The 21897-nt window shown below is 62.5% G+C and overlaps 4 protein-coding genes across 6 annotated transcripts; 1 reads left to right on the top strand and 3 right to left on the bottom strand.

The window, feature by feature from the left end:
• Nucleotides 1–92: 92 nt before the first annotated feature.
• On the bottom strand, nt 93–7595 carry HYAL3 (hyaluronidase 3). 3 transcript variants are annotated; one of them, XM_056501482.1, is made up of 4 exons: nt 7404–7595; nt 839–1766; nt 649–738; nt 93–539 (listed from the first exon to the last, which is right to left on the bottom strand). In XM_056501482.1, exons 2-4 carry the CDS (start codon nt 1733–1735, stop codon nt 186–188), a joined length of 1341 nt encoding a protein of 446 aa, XP_056357457.1. In that variant the 5' UTR covers nt 1736–1766; nt 7404–7595; the 3' UTR covers nt 93–185. The 3 variants fall into 3 exon arrangements, with proteins under 3 accessions (XP_056357457.1, XP_056357458.1, XP_056357456.1); XM_056501483.1 differs by having other exon boundaries at nt 7540–7591; XM_056501481.1 differs by lacking the exon at nt 7404–7595 and having other exon boundaries at nt 839–1849.
• On the bottom strand, nt 839–5555 carry NAA80 (N-alpha-acetyltransferase 80, NatH catalytic subunit). The gene is made up of 2 exons (XM_056501868.1): nt 5243–5555; nt 839–3665 (listed from the first exon to the last, which is right to left on the bottom strand). Exons 1-2 carry the CDS (start codon nt 5553–5555, stop codon nt 2914–2916), a joined length of 1065 nt encoding a protein of 354 aa, XP_056357843.1. The 3' UTR covers nt 839–2913.
• RRP9 (ribosomal RNA processing 9, U3 small nucleolar RNA binding protein) lies at nt 6828–10568 on the top strand. Its single transcript, XM_056501480.1, has 15 exons — nt 6828–6921; nt 7044–7126; nt 7449–7561; nt 7641–7714; nt 7830–7871; nt 8060–8186; nt 8368–8492; nt 8720–8812; nt 8911–9011; nt 9126–9260; nt 9432–9494; nt 9570–9715; nt 9811–9890; nt 10028–10101; nt 10198–10568. Exons 1-15 carry the CDS (start codon nt 6844–6846, stop codon nt 10301–10303), a joined length of 1440 nt encoding a protein of 479 aa, XP_056357455.1. The 5' UTR covers nt 6828–6843; the 3' UTR covers nt 10304–10568.
• On the bottom strand, nt 10527–20970 carry GRM2 (glutamate metabotropic receptor 2). Its single transcript, XM_056501473.1, has 6 exons — nt 20841–20970; nt 17491–18111; nt 14968–15805; nt 13210–14273; nt 12143–12317; nt 10527–11663 (listed from the first exon to the last, which is right to left on the bottom strand). The coding sequence occupies exons 2-6, from the start codon at nt 17947–17949 to the stop codon at nt 11590–11592; spliced, it is 2610 nt and encodes an 869-aa protein (XP_056357448.1). The 5' UTR covers nt 17950–18111; nt 20841–20970; the 3' UTR covers nt 10527–11589.
• Nucleotides 20971–21897: the final 927 nt, after the last annotated feature.

Below are 21897 nucleotides of genomic sequence, written 5' to 3'. Positions count from 1 at the left end.
AAACTGTGCTGCCTCTCAGCAGCAATGACAATTGTGCCCAGCCTGGGCATACTACAGAGTCCCCCAGCTTTTCCCACAAAGACCATGTCAGCTGTGCCAGGAGAATTTATTAGGTTAATGAGACCATAGGAAGTGCCAGCAGCAGCACTGCTGGGGTAGGGGACCGTGACGGTCCCCAGCTTTTGTCACCAGCCCCACGTACCCTGTGGCAGGCAGGTGTCAGAGGATGTGAGATCCTTGTGCCCATAGAGGCCATGAGTGTGGGTGGGTACCTGGCAGGAGGTGGCAGGGCTGAGCTGTACCCGCTGGGCACAGCCTTCACCTGCCCAGCCACGGTAGCAGTGGCAGCGGAAAGCAGCCCAGGGGCCGGCATTGGGGCCGAGGTGCAGGAGGCTGCCCAGGTCATGGGGGTGGCGACGCACGCAGCGCCCGTGTCCATGGCACTGTCCATAGCTGCATTCTCGGGCTGCTGCTGTGACGTTGGCCACGTAGGGACCCAGGGTGGACACGAGGTAGTGGCGCAGGCTGGCACAGCTTTCCTGGGGAGGAAGCACCAGTGAGAACCCACCACAGCGACAGAGTGCTGGCCAGCCCTCCCTGGTGGGTACAGGGGATGTGGGCATCCCATACACCCCGTGCCATACTCACAGCCGAGCGGGAGTACAGCATGTCACCCCAGAGCACGAGCCCAGCCGCTCCCAGCGCCGCGCTCTCCCCGATGGTGTGCACCAGGTCAGCCTGCCAGGAACACAGATGTGACCGGTCTGGGGGACGCAGCCTCTGTCCCTGTGCCAACCAGAACCCTGCATGGCACCAGCTCCGGCCCCGCAGTGCTTACCAGCGGCAGAAAGCGGGACGAGCGGCGGAAGGAGAGGCGGGAGTAGGCGATCACGGGCAGCAGGCCGCCGGGCCCGCGGGCGGCCACGCGCAGGGCCTCGCGCAGCCGGTGGTGCACGTAGCGCTGGCGCAGGGCGGGCGGCAGCGCCAGCGGCAGGTAGATGCTGGGGTAGAGGGCAGAGGAGGCGGCCCAGAGCCAGCCCAGATGGTTGTTACGCCGCACCTCTGCCGGCTGGCACTGCCCGGTGTAGTTGGCCTCCTTGGCCCAGTTGCTGTTGAGGCAGTCGGGAAAGCGGTAGAAACCCCAGAGCCCCCCAGGGCGCAGGGCCCGGCCCACCAGAAGTGTCTCCTCCATTAGAGCCTGTGCTGCCTGCTCGAACTCCAGCTGGGCCAGTCGGAGCCGCTGCTGTGCTGGCAGGATGCCGTGCTGCTCCTGCACCCACTGCTCTGAGGCTGTCCGGTACACCTTTTTGGCCCCCCAGTTTTGGGCCCACAGGGGCCTCCACTCCTCCCAGTCCACCACAGCCAAGCCATGGAAAGCAGGTTGCAGGAGGAGGTGGATGTCCTCAGCCACCCTGTTGATGTGGGCTTCGAGGGAGACACGCTGGGGGATGCCCCCATTATGGGGGACACCCTGCTGTGACAGGTAGGGGTACAGCCCAAACTTGTTCTTGTAGAAGATGGTGATGTTCTGGCCAGCAAAGTGGCCACCCTGGTTCTCCACGATGCCGTAGTCGCTGAGGGGCAGCCCCACGCCGAAGCGGTGCTGGCAGCGGCCGGTGGGGACGTTCCACACCACGGCAAAGGGCTGGCCGCCTGCCAGGGGCTCGGGGGCCGGGCTCTCCTCACTGGCTGTGCCCAGTGCCAGGCAGGCCCACAGTGCCAGCACCAGCACCATCCCCTCAGCAGTGGCTTGCGGGGCCGGCACCCTGCGAGGAAAGGAGAGCCGTGGGGGTGAGGCTGTGGGATGCAGTGGGATTCCAACAATGCAGGCATTGCCACCCTGGCACATGGTGGACTAGGACTGGCCACAGGGGCTGGGCTGTCCTGCAAGCACATGCTGCCCACCCCAAAACCTGACAGAACTGGGTATACTTGGGGGTTTGAGACCCCTCCTGCCTCAGCACTGCCAGTGTTGCCTCTGCCTGCTGTTCTCTGGTGCTGAGATCCTGCTTGCACCACCACAACCACGGCAGAGCTCTGGAGTGGCACTGCAAGCCACTGACCCTGGTGCCTCAATGTCCCTGCAGCTCCCAGTCGTGCCTGTAGTGGAGGCACTGAAATTCCCTGGTCCCCGTTTCAGCTCAGTGCTGAGCCAGGCTGGGTGATCTGCTGAAGGACTGAGTCCCCACACGAGGCAAGGTGGGGCCAGAGGGGAAGCTCTGTCCCTTACAGCTTAGGCAGGGACAGAGGGGTCTGGTGCCCCTGCCCAGCGCTGGCCAGCTGCCCAGAATGAGGGGATTAGGCGGGGAATGGGCTCAGGGCCGCGTGATACAGCAAGGACAGTGCTAATCCCTCGTTGCGAGGCCGGACACTCTCTCTGACCTTCCTGCTCCCATGCCTCTGGCCCTTACTGACACAGGCTGCCCTAGGGGGGCTTGGCCACCTGCCCCCCTCACCACGCACTGCAGGGGACCCAGTCCTGTAGTGCCGCCACCATGCCCTCTTCCCACAGTGGCCCCCCAGCCATCCTGTGCCTCAGTTTACCCAGGCTGCTCTGAGTACAGCTGTGACCATGCTGGAGGCCACCACATGCCATCAGCCCCAGCTGTCCCACAGCAAATCCTAAATGGAGGAGACACTGGTGGGACTGGGCAGTGCTCCTGGGGACTAGTGCCAACCCCACAGCCTGAGGTGGGCCTGGCTCCCCGCCATGCTGGTGGTCCCAGAGCCCCAGGCAGGAGGCAGCATGCCCAGGTAGGGCAGGGCATGGGAACCACTTCCCTGCCAGCACCCCGTGCCCCCAGCAATGGGGCCAGAGTGAACCATGAGGCTGGGTGAGCTGGTGCCAGACCTGAAGAATGGCAGGCAGTCAGGCAGTGCTGCAGCAGGCAGCTCCTGCCTGCACTGATTTAATCACTGGCTCGGGGCCCCAGCCCCTCGGATGTCCTTCTTCATCCAGAAGATGGGGAGCCCTTTGGCATCACGGTGTGGGGATTCCAGGAGGCTCTGCTCGCTGCTCTCAGCCAGGACACCCCTTGCCCAGATGACAGTCGGTGGGGGAGGCGGTGGGGGGACAGTGAGGGGCGGCAGGGGAGGAGGGGGGGCAGCGGGTACCCATGGCCTGGTGGTGGTGGCAGTGGCAGCCCCGGAGGGGGCGGAGAAAAGCCGCAGCACCTCAGAAGATATAGCCGGGCTGAGAAAGGCCACGCTCTGCACCGGCTCACCCAGGACAAAGCCCAGGTGGGCATAGAAATGCTGCTTGTCGTGGGTGGTGAGGTGCAGGCAGCGAAAGCCCCGGGCCCAGGCCCACCGCTCAGTGGCCTCCATCAGGCGCCGCCCGTAGCCCCGGCCCCGCAGCGCCCGGGACACCACCACGCTCTCCACAAAGAGGTCATGGGGACGGCCAACCACACGGGACAGGCGGGCATGGCCCACGAGCTCGCAGGGCCCCTCCCGGGCAGCAGGGGTCTGGCTGGGGCTCAGGCTCCGGATCAGCAGCAGGCAGGTGGGAAAGGCGTCGGAGGAGCGCTGCAGGGTGTGGAGCCGCGACGCCCGGCTCTTGCCCCACTCCTCGCCCAGCAGCTCGGCACAGGCTTCCAGCAGCTCCGGCCTCTGGTGCAAGGGGACCAAGCTGAGCTCCTCTGACACGGAACCCATTCTTCTCACTGACAGGAAACCAAGCAGGTCACAGCTTAGAGGCAGTAAGGCACAGACTGTGCGTCTGTCTCCCCCAGCCCGCCACTGGCCCCGGTACAGGCACAGTTCCCCAGCAGCGTAGCCAGATGGAGCTCATGGAGGTTTGGCGGGTCCAAGATCAAACAACAGATTCATGGCAGGGAAGTGGCACATGGTGCCAGCTGCAGTAAATCATGCCATGAGACTTGCAGAAAGGTTTAGCACTGCCAAGCCAGCTGAGGGGCAGGAGGCAGAGTGCTGGCCTTGCCTTCTCCCCAGCTCCTGCCACTAGCTCCTGCCACCTCGGCACCCATAAGACCAGCTAGCTCATCACACATGTTCTCAGAGTCAGGGTTCTGAGGAGCCCAAAGAGTCTCTGAGAAAACCCCCAACCTACAGCATGCCAACTCCTCTTTCAGCCTGGCAGTTCCCCTTGCAAAGGAGAAGCTGCAGGCAGAAGGCAGGAGGAACCACCACACCAGTTGATTAACTAGGATTGAGCAAACTGCCCCACTTCCCCTCTGGGTGTTGGGGAGGCCTGAGCCTGCCCTCCTGCACCCTAGGTGCCTCCAAGAGGCATGGTGGGGTCACCCCCCTAGCACCAAGACTCCTGACTCAAAGCCCAGCCTGCATTCTCCCCTTCAGATGCCATACACCACCAGAACTCCTGAGTGGGTGACGGCTTCCTTCCATCTGCCCAGCAAAGCCACGCCAGGACTCCAACACCATCTGTCTGCCACTCATCCTGCCTTCACCCATCCTCCCTGTGCTCACTCTGCTGTTACCCACCCTGTCTGCACTCACCCTGCTCACATCCACCCTGCTCACACCTGTACCCTGCTCACGCTCACCCTTCTCACACTCACCCTGCCTGCTGCTGCTGGCTCCTTTGCCCTGGGTGCCAGCGCAGCAGGAAGCAGTCCAGGCTCGTGACCAATCATAGGGCCTGCTTCTGCTTCCCCAGAGTGAATGACACGTCTGTCCAGGGCCCCACACAGCACCCCCTGCTTCCCACGCAGCACCCCCACACAGAGCACTCACCCTGCCTGCACCCCGATGCTCCAAACCACACATCACTCACACACACATACTGAAACGGCATCACCCAGCTGATTGCTGCTCCACCTCATGGCTGCACCTCCTGAACAGGTCCTCACCCCACCACTGATCCTCACTGACCATCACTGACCTAACACTCATCACTGATCATCACACATCAGCTCACCACTGATCAGTCGTTTGACCTGCTATGGACCCATCTCAGACCGCACCACAGACCCCACTACTGACCCATCTCTGACCCCACCACTGACCCATCACTGACCTTCTGACTAGCTCAACACTGACCCCCCCACCAACCCATCATTGACCCTATCACTAACCCCAGTATTGACCCATCATTGACCCACCACTGACCCCATCATTGATCCCCTCAGTGACGCTGCCATTGAACCCGTCATTGAACCCATCACTGACCCAACACCGGCCCCTCACCGGGCCCACCCCCGAGCCCCTGTCCCCGCCCTGTCCCCCCGGCGCTCCGCAGCCCAGCCCGTCCCGCCCGTACCGCTCTCCGGCCCCGCCGCCGCCGTCACTTCCCGCGCCCGCCGCCCCGCGCGCGCCCTCTGCCGGCCGGAGGAGCCCCGTGCGCGCCCCCGGGCCCGCGCTGCCCCGCGGCTCCGGCCGCTCCCGAATCCCCGCAGGAGCCACCCACCCACCCCTGGCCGTGGCAGGACGGCGGCAAGCCCCACCCTGAGCTGCCCAGCCCTCCGCAGCGCCTCCAGTCCCAGGGACACCCAGCCCCACTGGGAAGACCTGCCGTGCTGCAGCTCCTCTCCCTCTGGAGCAGGGCTGCCCAAGGCTGTTTTGGCGATGTCCATCATTACACCTTCCCCTCCACTCCAAGGAGTGAGCCACTGTGCGGCAGCTCTCCATCCGTCCCTTTCAAGTCGTCTTGAGGCTTACGGAAGGCACCACAAAAAAGATGATGAAGCAGGAAGTGCAGGACAGCTCTTTCACCTGCATGACCAGGACACGGATGAGGCCAAGGTGGGATTCCCAACCTGGCCAGCCTTTTGGGAATGCAGTTTGGACCTTTCAGATGTGTCCTCATGAGTTCTAGTTAGCTCAGTTACTAGGCAGAGCTCCCCTCCCTGACCACAGCTGCCTTTCTGCTTCTGCTGCCTGCATGGATGGGGAGGTGGGTTCCTTGTCCACCCAGCTCCTTCTGCACTGCCCCTGGCATGGGTTCCTGCAGCCTCAGAGACTGAGCAACAGCTCCACAGCAGCCTGGGGCCACCAAGACCAAAACTTCGTAGCCTCGACAGGTTTCCAGACAGAGAGGGTGGCTCCTCTTGTCATGTTTTGGGGTGCTGAGCTGCAGGCAGCCTCACTCCCCAGCTGGTGCATCCACCTGCACAGGCTGGGACAGGCTCTCCCCAGGCCTGTTGCATTGCAGAGACCAGTGCAGGGCATTCTCACTGTCCTTCCCTGGCTCCCCCCGCACCAAAGAGAAAAGAGATTGTTTGCACATAATAAAATTTCAGCACAAAAGCAGTTTTTAGCTCTTTAGAGCACCACGTGTCCCAGACACAGATACTAGCCCAGCATGGCCAAGGACGGGTCCCTGGAACGCTACAAAGGACATGGGAAGGGACCAGAGGCCATGCTCGACAGCGGAGCCTGGTTAAGGGTCCCTGGGGGGCAGAACGGATTGATGATGATATCGGAAGTAGCAACCCACTGTCACTGTCACCTTACGGGGCTGCCAGCTGCAGGACTGGGCCCGAAGGGCCACGGGGGGCAGAGGAGACAGCGCTGGGGGCTCCGGGGCTCTGACAACCGAGCTGCGGGTCCCCGGTAAGAGGGGCCGGTCCGTGCAGCAGGGACCCCCCGCCCCGGGACCGGAGATGCGGGGGCAGCACCGGGGGCGTGGCCACAGCACCGGGGGCGTGGCCACGGGCCAGGGGCGGGCCGGCGGTGTGACGTCACACCCGAGTGACAGCGCGGCGGCCGGCCGGGGGCGGGGCAGGGCGCGCTTCCGGCGCCGGGAGGCGGCGCCCCGGGGCCAATAGGAGGCGGGATCCTCCCGCCCACAGCCAATAGGCTCTGCCGGGGGCGTGGCCTGAGCCCTGCTAGCGGCCGGGGGCGCCCACGTGCGGCGGCAGCATGGCGGCGGCGGCGGCGGGCGGCAGGAGGGCCAAGGCCCCGCGCGGGGCGGCGGCACGGCGGCGGCCGCGGCCGGCGGTAAGGGCCGGGCCAGAGAGAGAGAAGGAGGGAGGCGGGCGAGGAAGGGCTGCCTCGCCGGGGTCGCCGCTGTGCCGCTTTCGTTGCGCCCGTCCCGTCGATCGCCCCATTTTGTTCCGCAGGCACCGGGCGCCGATGGGAGACCGCGGGTCACAGCCGGTCGGCCCGCCGACGAGGAAGTGTCTAGCGACTCCGAGACAGAGAGGTAAGGGCTGCGCCTGGGGAGTACCGGTACCGTAGCGGGGCGCCGGAACCGGGGGATGCCTGTACCGGAGCGGTTCTGGAACTGGGGGATGCCTGTACCGGAGGGGTGCCGGGCCGGGGGATGCCTGTACCGGAGGGGGTGTTGGACCGTGGGGTGCCTGTACCGGAGAGGTGCCGGGCCGGGGGATGCCTGTACCGGAGGGGGTGTTGTACCGGGGGATGCCTGTACCGGATAGGTGCCGGGCCGGGGGTGCCTGTACCGGAACGGATGCCGGTACCTGTGGGGTGCCGGTACCGATGCTCACGCACGCGTGTCTCTGCAGCCCGTTGTTGGGGCGGCGGCGGCGAGAGGCGGCGGAGGAGGAGGTGGAGGAGACGCCGCAGGAGAAGAAGCTGCGCTTGGCCAAGCAGTACCTGGAGGAGCTGCGGCAGCTCGGTGAGTCCCGGCCGGCGCCGGCGCCCCGCGGGGCGGGCCCGGGCGCTGAGCCCGAGCCTCATGCACTGTCCCGCCGCAGAGGAGGAGCGGGCGGAGGAGGAGGAGGAACTCGAGCCGGCGGATCTCATCGGCGACCGGCTGAAGGAGGACGTGGTGAGCGGGGGGAGCCGTGCGGCCTCTCGGTCCTGCTGGCAGCAGCGGACTCTGACGCCTTCCCGCGGTACCGGGACTGAGGCCACCTCTGCTGAACTTCTCCCTTCTCCCCCAGCTGGAGCAGAAGGGCCGGCTACAGCGCCTGGTCGCCAAAGATGTAAGTGCCTGGGGCTGGGGGTGCCAGACTGCATGTGCCAGCTTAGGGGACACTAAGGCACGGCCAGCACACTACAGCCTTTCTGCCTGCTGCTAGCACCCTGGAGAAGTCAGGGTGCTGTGCTGCGGTATTCCTGTGCCTGGGGAAGGGTCCTGGGCAGCCCAGCTCACATCCTGCTCTTCCTGCAGGTACGGCCTCCAGATCCAGCCAGGATCCGTGTGCTGCGGGGACACCAGCTGCCTGTTACCTGCCTTGTCATCTCTCCTGATGACAGATTCATTTTTTCTTCTTCCAAGGACGGCTCCCTCATCAAATGCAAGTGTTCACCTGGGGCCGTGACTGGCTGTTCCCAAGCCCAAACTCTGCAGGGACCCAGGTGCCCACTGAGGTGGCTTGGCCTTTGACAGTCCTTGGATTGTGCTTTGTGGATGGTTCATTGACACTATTGGTAGTGGTAGGAGGCTCCCAGGAGGTGACTGTGATGATTTTCCTGCAGGGGAGGTGGACAGTGGGAAGAGGCTGTGCGTGGTGCCCGGGGGGAAGAAGGGCACAGAGGAGCGGCACATGGGGCACGCGTCCCATGTCCTTTGCATGGCCATTTCATCAGACGGCAAGTACCTGGTACGGGGACAGGGAGTGGAGAGATGGTCATGGGGAGGGTTCTCATAGGCTCCTGGGGGTAGAGTCTCGTGTCCAGATGTGACTTGCTGGGTTAAAGCAGCCCTTACCCCTTGCTGGGTCAAGAATGGGTCCCTGGGACACACAAAGCCCATGGAGTGGGAGTGCAGGCAGGGGTGGGCTGTGGGTGTCTAAGGTGAGGATCTCAGGCATCCCCTGCTGTCTGCCAGGCTACGGGAGACAGGAACAAGCTGATCATGATCTGGGATGCAGCCACCTGCAAGCGCCTGCACATCTTCACAGGGCACCGCGACGCCGTTTCAGTGAGTTGGGGGCATTGGGCATGGTGCCTGTGGGGCCAGGCAGCTGTGTCCTCCTCAGCATCCATCACACTGTGCTGTGTCTGTCCATCTGTCCCCAGGGCCTGTCCTTCCGAAAGGGCACACACCAGCTGTACAGTGCTTCCCACGACCGCTGCGTCAAGGTCTGGGATGTGGCAGAGAACGCTTACGTGGAGACCCTGTAAGAGCTGGGGAAATCCCACATGACCCTGCCAAGGGGTGCACCAGCAGCCCTGAGGAGGTGAGGGGGCAGAGGGCCATGCTTTCCATAGCTCTTTGTCATCTCCTTCTCCAGGTTTGGACACCAGGATGTCATCACAGGGCTGGACAGCCTGAGCCGGGAGTGCTGTGTGACAGCGGGGGGACGGGATGGCACCGTGCGGCTCTGGAAGATCCCTGAGGAATCACAGCTCGTGTTTTCTGGGCACCAGTAGGTCTGGGTGAAAAAGGGGGCTGTGGGCACATGTGTCCAGCTGGGGCAGTGGTGTGTGGGTGCCAGGCATCACCAGGAGCATGCTGGGGATGCTGCTGAGCCCTTGTCCCCTAACCAGGATCCCAAAGCACACTTGTAACTGCTGGCAGTTGCCTCTTCTCTTCACAGGGGCTCCATCGACTGTATCCAGCTCATCAACGAGGAGCACATGGTGTCTGGTGCTGATGATGGGTGAGCAGGGGCCCAGCATGATGCCTGGGGTGGGCAGGCTGCCCCTCGGCCCCTCACCCCTCATGTCCCCTGCAGGTCTTTAGCCCTGTGGGGGCTGACAAAGAAGAAGCCGCTGGCGCTGGCTCGGCAGGCGCATGGCGAGCAGGACAGCCAGGGCCTGCAGCAGCCCTACTGGATCTCAGCTGTGGCTGCCCTGCGCAACAGTGACCTCCTGGCCACAGGTGTGGGGCAGCTGCTTTTGGCAGCCTGTGGGGGAAATGTGTGCTGCTCTCATCCCTGGGCTGGGGTGCGTGACAGTCTCCTCTCCGTGCCCCAGGGTCCCACAGCGGCAGTGTGAAGCTCTGGAAATGTGGTGAAGGATTTCGGAAGCTGGAGCACCTCTTGGACATCCCCTTGGTATGGATGGATGGGCAGGTTGGGAATTCTGGAGCTGGGCTGGAGGGTGTCTCAGCAGGGGCTTCCCAGCCCACAGGAGAAGCCTGTGGGAGCCCCTAACCCTGCCCTGTCCATTTACCCTGCCCTGTCCCCTCCAGGTGGGTTTTGTCAACAGCCTCAAGTTCTCAGCAGCTGGTGACTTCCTGGTGGCTGGCATTGGGCAGGAGCACAGGTACTGTCCCCCCTCCCTGGTGCTGCCTGGGGGTGCAGCTTCCCCCTCCTCTGGGTCTTCTTGGAGGGTGATCCACCCCATCTCTCTCATCCACAGGCTCGGACGGTGGTGGAGAATCAAAGAAGCCAAAAACAGTATCTGTATCATCCCCCTGAAGCAGAAGGCTGCAGCCCCTAGCCCTGAATCCCCTGGCAGCTCCTAGCCCCCTGTCCAAGGAGCCACTGGAACAGGTCATTCTGTCGCTGTAGCTGTGCCCTCCATCCTTGGTGCAGCCACCACCCTGAGGTCGGCAGGATGTAAATGGGGATTGTCACATTGTCCCTGATTCTGCTGGCCCCCATGTCTTGATGTGGCTGTGCCCTCTGCGAGGGTCTGTCCCCTTCTATCAGGTTTGGCTGTACCTGAGCTCTGGAACAATCCATTTTGTAAAAAAAACAACACCAAAACCACTTTATTTACATAAATTACAAAAAAAAAAAAATCACACTTTTGTTCACAGAAAAAATCTACTCTTAAAAACTCGGTTGGGCTCAAATACCTGGGTCCTGTTGCTTGCCCTGAGCCTCCAATACCCCCCTGGGCTCTGCAGGGGCTGGGGTCAGCGGGCATTTATCTGTCCCTGCTCCTGCCCTGTCTCCCACAAAGGGATGAGAAGCGCCACACACAGGGAGGGAAGCGATGGAGGGGCTTGGGCCCAGCCCAGCCACGTTCAGTGGCTCTCCTGTGGCCAAAACCAGGAGGAGAACATGAAAATGCAAAGCACTAGGGGGAAGGGTGATGTGGTCCAAGGCTTGGAACAGGAGATGGTGGGAAAGGTATGGCTCTGGGAAGGTGGGGTGGGCGATGGGGCGAGGGCAGTGTGTGGCAGAGTGGGAGGTGTGGTGTGGATTGGCGCAAGCAAAAAGCAGGAGGTGGAACAGGGCTTGGCAAGAGGGAGTGGAGTTGTGCCCCCGCTGGTGCTGAGGGAACAGGGCTGGGGATGTGCCCCAGGGCTCATTGCAAGGGACAAGGAGAGGGTATTTGTGCCACAGCTCAGTGCAAGGTCCGTGCGATGTGCACTACGGCTCAGTGCAAGGGATGGGGGAACATTCACCATGGCTTGGGGCAGGGGGTGTGGGGGCACAATGGCTCAGTGCAGGTGACACAGGGGGACCTGTGCCATGGCTCAGTGTGAGGGTGGGGGACACAGAGGGACCTGTGCCATGGCTCAGTGTGAGGGTGGGGATGTACGCTGTTGCTCAGGGACTGGGGATGTTCACCATGGCTCAGTGCAGGGTGTGGAGTACAGGGTACCTGTTACGTGGCTCAGTGCAAGGGAAGGGTGACACGTATCATGACCCGACATGTGGGATGTGTAGCTCGTGCTGGGGCAGGGGCTGAGCCTCCTGGCTGCACCTGGCACCTTGCTGGGCCATGCTGCGGGCCCTGCTCTCCCTGGGGGAGCAGTGGGGGTGCTCTGTGGCAGCACCACGGCCTGGCCCCCGTCCTTCACAAGGATGACGTCGTGGAATCCACCACCTCACGGCCATTGCACACCGTGGGCACGTATGGCGAGGCTGAGCCTGGACAGGAAGGCAGCAGTCAGGGCTGGGTTGGGGTCTGGCAGCAGCACCCCCAGCATCCCATGGCAGTGGTGCCTAGGGAGCTGGGGTGCAGGGTAGCCAGGATGGCCGTATCCCCCCGCGTGCCCAGGGGTGGCATATTCCCTGGGGCTAAAGTGGAGAGTGCCTCGGGTAGTGAAAGGAACCTGAGGGCAGCTGAATCCCCTGTGTGGGGGTGGAGGGTGGCCCTGTCTCCTCAGAGCAATGATGGCCCCCCAGGAGCAGTACCCACCCCTCTGGCAGCTGTTCTGTCCTGGGAGATGAGGCATTGGGACACAGAACAGGGAAGAGCCACTGGGGACACATCCTCCATGCCCTCCCATTGCCCGCTTTGCCTACCCCACACCCACTTTTCTTCAGGAACCCATGTAGGGGTGCCACACACCCTCCTCCAGGAAAGGGGTGCTGTCCCCCAGCCCTCCCCAGCCCAGCGTGCTCACCATGGGACTGGCTGGAGCTGGCTGCTGCCACGCTGAAGCGGGCGGTGCCCACGCGGTGACTGGCCACGTTCTTCTGCGGCTGGAAGAGGATGATGTGCAGCTTGGGCGTGAAGAGGCAGCCGAGGACCACGGTGCCGCTGAGGCTCACCGAGATGCACATGGTGGTGGTCTGGACCTGGAGACAGGGGTGGGCATCAGGTGCTCCACCCATCAGCCCTCTGCCCCAAGCAGGGCAGGATGAAGCCCATGCTGTGGCACTGGCCAGCCCCTCTGGACACAGGCTGCACCCTGCAGGGACATCCCACCCCACACTACATCCCTCTGGCAGGGTGGTACTGCAGGAGACCCATGGGCAGAGTATGGACATTGTCCTGATGGGGACAAGTTGCCCCTGCAAAGCGGGTACACCCTTAGCAGCAGCCCCAGCCCAGCCAACATGCTGCTTTGTGGCACTGCCTGGGGCCAGAGCCTGCACCCCCCTCCCAGTGCCCACTGTCTCTGGGGGTGCAGGACCTCTCTGGAAGCCCCTGACTGCAGCTGCCCACACCAATTCCTCAAGACCCATCAGGAATGTGTTTGGCTGTCGATGCCAGGGGTCTTGAGATGCTGCAGGATGCACCCTGTGCTACCCAATTCCTGGCTACCCAATTCCTGGCACTGCTTGGCACCCCAAGGACCAGTCTGGCCCTGGGGCTGTGGTGCCGGGATGAGCCAGCAGCTGTCTCATGCTTTTGTGTCACCAGGCTGAAGGATCACTGTCATTCCTCCATGGTCTGGCTATGGGGGAAACTCTGGAGGTCTCAGGGCCATTTCCCATCCTCAGCCTAGCAAAGGAGGGAGAAGGGCAGGTCCTCTCTCCAGAACTCACTGCCCCATCAGCCACAGCCCTTCAGGACCCTTCACCTGGTCCTGAATTACCCAGTGCAGAGGTGACCATCACTAGATGTGTGGATGAAGACCCTTCCCCAGGCCCATGCATCTCCTAATCATGAACCCTGCATGGCCCAAATCTCTAGGATCACTTAGACCAAGCCCTGTCAGAGCCCGCTCAGAGCTCCAGCTCTTACACGGTAGTCGCTGGAGGTCACGTAGAAGATGGGCAGGAAGGCCAGCCAGATGATGCAGGTCGTGTACATGGTGAACCCAATGAACTTGGCCTCGTTGAAGTTTTCGGGACATTTCCGTGTCTTGAAGGCGTAGACCGTGCAGAGGACAATCAAGAGGACATTGTAGGTGAGCGAAATGAGCATGTTGGAGTCGCGGTTGTTGCACTTGAGGGTGACAATGTACCTCTTGTCAGGCTCAGTCTCCTTGCCTGTGCCAGGGGTCTCCACCAGCAGCCAGATGATGACAATGATCAGCTGGCAGGAGATGAGGGCCATGCAGATGACCACCTGTGACGTTGGGCTGATGAAGCGGGGGCGCTGCACGCCCTCCTTCACGCCGCTGAAGATCCTGGCGATGCGGTTCGTCTTGGTCAGGAGGGCCGAGTAGCAGACGGCGAAGGACGTGCCCAGCCCCAGGCGCCGCAGCGTGCACACCCCGGTGGAGGGCTTTGCGATGAAGATGAAGGTCATGCTGTAGCACATGAGGACCCCAGTCAGCAGAATGTAGCACAGCTCTCGTCCAGAGGCCTTCACGATGGGGGTGTCGTTGTTCTTCACGAAGACTCCAATAACAAAGAGGGTGGAGATAAAACCCAGGCAAGAGATAGTGACGGGACCAATGGCCCAGACATCTTTCCAGCGGATGTACTCTTGGGGCAGCTCGTAGCAGCCATTCAGGGTCTCGTTGGGCCAGTAACCAAGCCCACAGTCCATGCAGGTGAACTCATCCAGCAGGTACTCGTAGGGCTGGCAAGGGATGCAGATCCAGCAGCAAATGTCTCCGGGCTGCATGCTCTTGATCTCATTCTTCTTGCAGGGGTCGCTGCACTGGGACACGGGAATGGAGGTCTCAGCCCAGGGGATGAGGCTGGTGTCCAGGATGAGCCCCTCTGCCCAGTAGCCCACTTTCTGGTACCGGTACCGCCCGTCCACGTAGTGGTAGTTGAAGATGTTGTAGCGCCCGATGCCGTCGCCGTAGCGGTCAAACCGAACAACGCTCTCCGTGTCTGCTGGCCTGAATGGAGCTGCAGGGAGGACAAGGGAGACAGTCACTGCCCCAGGGCAGGACAGCACTCACTCCAGGCCTCGAGGCAGGGCTCATCCAAAGGGTCACATCCCTCCATGGCCACAGGTAAATGTCCAACCTCTTTCCTGCCTCCACTCCCATCCTTGCTGCCTATGCACATGTTAGGAGCACGAAAGCAAAGGTGGAGAACTACCTGCCCACCTGCCTCAGAGCCCATCAACCCCAGCCAGCTCTGCAGGGGCAGAGGAGAGTTGTGCAGCCTCCATGGCTCCCAGTGACTCCTGTCAGCTGAGGCACCCATAGCCCAAGTCACAGAGGACATGCTTCTAATCCACCCCAAAATATCCCCGATCAAGGATATCCCTCCAGTTTAATCCCTGAAATGCGAATAAATCATGGTGCTTGCAAGAACCTATGTTTGCAAGGGTCCCTTGTGGGGCTGGTCCCACCCAGTTGTAGCAGGATGGAGATGGTGGCCAGCTTCTCCACACATTTCCACTGGGGACAGAGGCCTGGATTGCCTCCCAAGGATGAAGGTGGGCTGTTGGCACCTCAGGACAGCCACAGCCCTGGGTGTGGGCAGGCTGGAGAAATTGGAAGGTCTTGGGTCAAATTTGGGCCTCTTTCTTTCCTATCCTCCACCCATCCCTTTCCAGTCTGGCAGCCAAACCACATCTCCATTTTGGACTCACCATCAAAATTAACATTGAGTATAAAGTCCTTGTAAAACCTCTTGCCATTGACAGGCTTCATGGCATCGCAGAGCTTGGTGGAGTTGGGGCACAATGTCCGGTGCATGTTGTGAAGAGAGTGAGCCATGGCATAGACTGCATTTACCACGAACGTGATCTTGGACTCGGGCTCAAACTTGCCTGTCTTGAGGGAGTACCGGCTACAGTCCTGCGTGTGGAAGCTGCACCTAAACTTCTGCTCCCAAAACTCCCGAAACCAGGGATTTCGGCTGTTATTGTAGGGGTGGAGGCTACGGAAGTAGGAAGCAAACTCCTTGATGGGGTAGGCTGCCAGTTCGATGGTGATGGCTCCCTCTGCCACTGCTTCGCTGCCGGCCACCACACTCTCCAGGGCTCCCCACCCGTCACTGGCCACCCACACGAAGGACACATTGGCTCTCTGGGCAGCTGCCAGCAGCTCCCGGGCATCTTCACTTCGGGTGAACAGCACCACCACTCTGGCGTTGGGCTTCTGCAGCAGAGCCCGCACCACGCCGTCGTAGGTCTTCTTGTTCATGGAGCGCCCCACCTTCTCCGAGGTGGCGATGCAGATGTTGCGCATGCGCGCTTCTTGCTCGAAGGCCTCGATCCCCGTCTCCCCATAGTCGCCCTCCGAGGCCACAGTGGAGACGTAGGTCCAGTTGAAGAAGCGGAGGATCTCTGCCATGGCTTTGGCCTGGTAGAAGTCGGGTGGGACAGTGCGGGCAAAATAATCATAGCGGGACTTGTCGCTGAGCTTGGCACTGGTGGAGGCGTAGCTGATCTGGGGGATCTGGAAGAGCCGCAGCAGGTTGGCCACCTGCATGGAGGAGGAGAGGTGAATGCCTGAAGAGGTGGCCAGCAAGGGACATTCCTATGGGGGGGATCCCTGCCCAACACCCAGTGTTGCACAATGCTCCCAAGCACAACCATTGGGCTGATGAGCAACCCATCCTAACCCAGAGCACCCTGATCTGTGGAGGGACTGGAGAAGAATGGATGGCACATTCACGGAGTGCCTGTGCCCTCAGACATGCTCAATTATCTTTATTTTTTATAATTTGTTTAATGTTTCATGCACTCTGAAATCTGGGGCTGAGGGGGGAACAAAAGCAGAAAGTCTGCCATAGGTGACCTGTGGGTCATCTTGACAGAAGGAGAAAATCAGGATGCCTGGCAGCCCTACAGCAAGGAGGAAAGGATTCCAGGGGCTGGGAGCCAGGGCAGAGTCCCCCCAGCAGGCTGGGGGATGCTGCAGAGCTGGGGACCGGCGCCTGCGCATCCCACATCGGGAGCTCAGCGGGACTGGCACCTTCCAGCCACTCAGCAGAATCCCTCGTTTACTTCAAAGGGGAAAAAAGCCCCACTAATGAGCCTGTTAAAACCCAGGCTCTGGGGGCAGCAAGGGGGCCTCGTATGTGCCAGCGGGGCTGCCAAGCCTGCCCATAGCTCACTGCTCCCCAGGCAGGAGACATGGCTTAATTAACGTGGACAAATGATCTTGACGACAAAGTCCCCTAACGGCAAGAATGTCTCCGAGTGCAGTGATGCTCTGCCTGTCCTCACCATGCATAGAAGCTGCCAGCCTGCCATGTCCCCCCAGTGCCCCTTGAGCTCTCCAGCCAGCCCACATTCTGCCCCTGCTGACACCCTCCTGCCCAGGGCTGGGACACGGGGACATGCTGGGGCAAGTGCCCAGGTGGGTTGAGATGCTGCCTCCATCACACAGTCCCAGCTTCTTCCACCCCATAGCTGGGGAATGCAGGGATCCCAGGGCCCAGGACACACAGCCAGACACACGCTGGGGACTCATTAAATCTCAGCAAGCATGTGGCCCACTGGCCACCCCTGTGACTCAGCTGGTCCTGCTGCATCCTCAGGGGATGCTCTTCTCCCTGCTGAAACCAGCCTCTGAGTCCACAGAGCTGTGGTGCAGCCCACCCGGGGTCACAGCCAGGTCTGAAGTTTGAGGAGCCTGCCTGTTCCTGTGGGATCACTGGAGATACAGGGGCATTTTTCCTCTGAGCCCAGCCTGCCCCAGCCAGGCAGCCCTATGGCTGAGCCCCTTACAGCCCCTCACAGGCTGTCCTTTGGGATGGCAAGGGGGACAGTGTCCCCTCACACTGGTCTGCTCTGCCTGGCACAGTCCAAACATGAACTGAGCTGAGGAGCTGTGCCTGCCACCTGGAACCCAGGAGAGGAATAAACACCTTGTCCCCATGTGAGGCTTTGCTCCTGCTGCTAATGGAGTGTTTGGGGACTCAGGTAACCCCCAAGGGGATCCTGGGCACACCCCTCACAATCACAGAGAGATGCCTCCTTCAGGTGCCTGCCCAGCACTCCCTCCCCGCTGGAGAAAGGGGCAGAGCACCACCATGAGGAATGAGTGAGCTTCCCTGTGCCACACTGGCAGTGGCATCACTGCTCTGCTGCCGAAGTTTTATCCCCCTCCCCCACTTCAGCCAAAGCCCTGGCCCCACCTGACCCCTCCTGCCTGGGCGGTACCTGGATGGAAACGTCACTGTAGGAGCCGCCGATGACGCCGGTGATGGCGGTGGGAACATCATCGTGGACAGCGTAGGAGCCATCAGGGCAGATGTGCTCAGAACCGTCCACCCTGGTGAGGGAGGCGCGGACGAAGTCAAGGGACTGCTCGAGGGCATAGGTGTCCTTGGAGCAGGTGTCGAGGATGTGAGCACCCAGCTTCACCCCTGGCAGGATGCTCCCGTCCCTGTTGATCTCGTCCAGGGCGAAGAGCATGGCCTCCAGGCGCTGGATGCCCCGGTGCTCGTTGATCTTGCCGCAGTCTTCACTCCCCACTCCTTTCTCATGGACGGGGAAGAGGCCCCCAATCACCAGGTCCCCATCCATGCTGATCTCCTTCTTGCCAGCCATGCCGTGCCCAGCAGCCAGACAGGTTGCCAGGTGCATCAGCCCCAGCCAGGCGGCCCAGGGGACCTCCATGGGGTGAGCTGGTGCCGGCTGGGGGATCCACACCACCCCGTGTCACCCGCTGCCACCCGTCAAGGCCAGGGCAGGCAGTCCCCAGGCATTGGGTGCTGGGGGGTGGCACGGCGTGGTGTCGGTGGGAGAGAGGTGGTGCCACCCCGGCAGAGCCCTCGGCACCTGGAAAAGCAAAGGGAAAAGCTGCTGGGTCTGTGGGATGCACGACAGGGACAGGGGCAGGCAGTGCTGCATGGGAGAGTCAGGCCATGTGCCCCCCACCCAGGATGCCCTTAGGAAGAAGTTCCCCACAGAAAGGCAAGATGGACAGATGCAATAGGTCCCACAGGGACCCAGAACCCCCAGGACACACACAAGTGACAGAGATCCCAGGGCACAAGGAGGGCCACAGGGACCAGTCTGCCCACAGCCCTCCCAGGGACACACTGGCATGGGGTGGGCACAGAGCTGGCCCCTCTGGCAGCATTGGGTACAACAGCCTGCAAGGGGACAGCTTGACAACCCTAAAATATCATGGAGGGGGAAAGAGCCAGGGATGTCACCTGGCATAGGGATGCTGGGCTGGGCAGAGAGAGCCAAAGCCGGCTCCAAGCTGAGCCCCCAGCCCACGCAGCAACATCAGGGGTGCTGACAGATCCCAACCTCCAGCCAAGAGCACTGCCAAAAGCAGCCAGCCATGAGCCCACGGGGCCCACAGCACCCAGTGCTCACAGTGTTTTAATCTCCATCCCTTAGCCATGGAGCCCACCCCCCTGCTCTGCCCCCAGGGCTGTCCGTGGCACTGGGGCTGCAGCAGGGACTTGCCACTGGCTTCACCCTCATGCAGTATCACACAGGGCTCTGGCAGTCGTGGTGCTTCAGAGTCTGTTCTCTCACCACCGCCCCTTCCTTCCCTGTATACTAAATTCAGAGATTTCAGTAAAAGTAAGAGCCAGGTTTGCTGACTCCCTCTGCAGAAAGCACGGAGGCGCAGGGGAATCAAAGGCTTTTGCAGCAGGCAGGCCTTGTTTTGGCAGAAGATGCAGTCCCCTCCAAGATTGGTTGTCTTTTTCCAAATCACGGGAGAGATTTGTTTCCCATTTGAAGCTGACTGCTGAAATCCCACAGGCTGGCATTTCAGGGGCCGTGGGAGAAGGAGACCCCTTGGCGGTCCAGAAGCCTCAGGCTGCTCTGGAAGAGGAAGCTGCTGATGCTGTGGCAGGACCACAGTCTCTTCCACAGTGCTTGTGGGGGCTCAGAGGGTGGGAGGGGGATGCCAGAGAGTGCTGGTTCCCCTGCAGTTACCTGCAGCCTGTACTGAGGCTACTCTCCCTGAGCAGGAGCCCCATGCTGCTTCCAGACAGGTGATGACAGTGCTGGAGGAGCCCTCCAGCAAGCAGCCAGAGCTGGCAGTGATGCCCAGGGGGATGTGGGCAGCAGTGTGGCACAGAGCGTAATGGGGTGAGGTGGGGTGACATGCAGACCTCCTCCTCCTCTTCCTCCATGCCCCTCAGTGCCTGTTCTCAGGTGCTGCCTGCTGCTGCTCAGTCCCCATCTGTCTCAGGGTATCTCCTACCTGACCTCCCAGTGTGAAGGACTTTGGAGATGAGAGAAGGAAGGGTCCCTGCCTTATTTCAGGAATAAAAGCTTCTAAGGGACCCAGGTTTTCCTCAAGCAGGAAAGAGGCCACGGGCACATGGATTATTGATGGAGCCCATCAGCTGAGCCTGACACAGGGGTCCGGTGGCCCTGGGAACCCGGGTCCCTGTGGTCCAGGCCTTTTGGGGCAGCTGACAGGACCCACCAGATGAAAGGCACCTTCAGGCCAAGCTCCTCTGAAGGACAAACCATCATTCACCCTGCAGCGAGCCACGATGGACAGTGAGCAGGGCTGCCGCCATACCCGCAGCTGCTCAGCTCGACTGCTTTAGTACTGGGGGGATGACAGCCCGCGGGAACCTCTGGAGAACATCTCGGGAAGTGAAGCACCGGGTAGGGCAAAGCCCAGTCCAGCCCTACGGCCACGGCAGGGCGGGAAGCTCCTGCCAGCTGCGGGCAGCCTCTCCTGCCGGACGCACCGTGAGTGGGGTGGGTGAGAAGGGGCCGTGACTCCTCCGTGCCCGGAGCGCTCCCCATCCCCTGCCAGGAGCCCTGACCCCTCCGACAGCAGCATCCCCGGGGGCGTGTGACACCTGGGGCGGCTGCGACAGCGGCAGAGTTGCGGGGGCGTAGGGACAGCATCCCCTCCCGCCGAGGTCCCAGAGGTCCCACCGCCACCGAGCTGTGCCGGGAGCCCCAGTTCTCCCCTGCTGCCAGTCCCGGTGCCCCTCGGGGCCGAGGCGCCTCCCCGGGGCGGCCACCCCGTACCCCGTCCCGAACGCGCCCCGAGAACCGGCTGCCTGGCACACTCACAGCCCCTCAAAGCCCCGGCTCGGACAGCCGGACCGGGGAACAGCAGCGGCGGGGGTCGGTCCGGTGCCGACCCCGCTTTGCTGCCCGGTGCCGGCGGGCAGCCCCGGTCGGAAGCAGCGGCGGCGAGTCCCGCTGAGTGCCGGAGCAGGACTCGGGGCTGCCGGATCACCGGTGCCGTTCTCCCGGAGCCCCGCGTCGTGCGCCGGGCAAGGAGCGGCGGGAGCAGTCCCGGTGCCACCCCGACCGCCCGCATCCCGGCCGCTCCTGTGCCGCTGCCCGTGCCCGTGCTCTGCTCTCGTCCCGCCGCTGCGGGAGCCCCGGCACCGCGCACCGGTCTCCGAGCCCCGCCGTGGCGCGGCCCCGACGGCTGCGGGGGTCGCCGGTGTCCGTGCTGCTCCACCGCCGGCACCGGGGCTCCGGAGACGGCGACGCGCCGCCGGGGCACGGAGGGAACCCAGGTCACGGCGATGGGAGCGCCGGGGTGGGACCGCAGCCCTTACCTGGGCCCGGCGGACTGTGCCGGGAGCCGGTGCCGGTGCCGCGGCTGTCTCGGAGCTGCGGCTGCCGCCGCCTCTCGCCGCCGCCTCTGACACTCCGCCAGTCCCAGCAGAGCGGAGCCGCTCCGCCCCCCGCCCGGCCCGGCCCCGGCCCCCGCCCCGGTCCGGCCCGGCCCGGTGGGCAGCGGCAGCCCCGGGGCAGCCCCCCGCTCGCTCCGGCACCGGCTGAGCCGCGCAAGGCACTCCCGGGGCTGGGGCAAAACGGGGGCAGATGGCCGGGTCCAGGCAGGGCACGGGCAGGACATAGACAGAAACGGTAGAACACAGGCAGGATACAGCAAGATCCAGGCAAGGGATGGTCAGACTAAGCCAAAGCACCGGCAGGATGCAAGCAGGACATGGCCAGAGAAGGCAGGACGCAGGGAAGGCCAGGCAGGACACAGGGAAGGCATGACTAGATGCAAGCAAGGAATGGGCAGGTGCAGGCTGGGCAGAGGGAGGACACAGCTGGAGCAGGCAGGACGTGCTCTGCACCCTGGCAGACTTGGCATGGCACGGCTCAGCACCTGCTCCCCTGGCCTCAGAGCCCCCAGCTCATTTCCGATGAGAGGGGTCCCAGCCCCAGATCAAGCTCCACAGCCATAAACTGGTGCCCCAGAGGTTGTTTCCCCCTTGGCTGACCTGGCCTCTGCTCCCCAAGTCCTTGGGAGGAGTTCAGGCACCCAGCATTACCCCACTGCCCACCTGCGTCCCATGCAGCCCCAGCACTCACCGGCAGCCCAAGCACCAATCTTGGGAGGCTTTGGACCACACAAAAACGGAGGCACTAGCAGGGTTGTGTTCCAGATCTCCACCAACTGTCCAAACTCTTCCTAGAGCCATTCAGCTGCCCAGGATCCAGCAGTGTTGCATCCCCAGAGCTCCATCACTCAGAGACAAGAAAGGGACAGGGGATGACACAGGGGACAAGGGTTGGGGAGGGATAACTCGGAATGTCTGTGGCAAGGTCCCTCCTGGAGCCCCACAGCAGGACTCCTCCAGCCCCCACCAGCCCCTCTCC

The sequence above is a fragment of the Oenanthe melanoleuca genome, chromosome 12 (genome assembly GCF_029582105.1).
Source record: "Oenanthe melanoleuca isolate GR-GAL-2019-014 chromosome 12, OMel1.0, whole genome shotgun sequence".
NCBI lineage: Eukaryota > Metazoa > Chordata > Aves > Passeriformes > Muscicapidae > Oenanthe > Oenanthe melanoleuca.
This window is presented reverse-complemented; position numbering and strand designations above follow the sequence as displayed.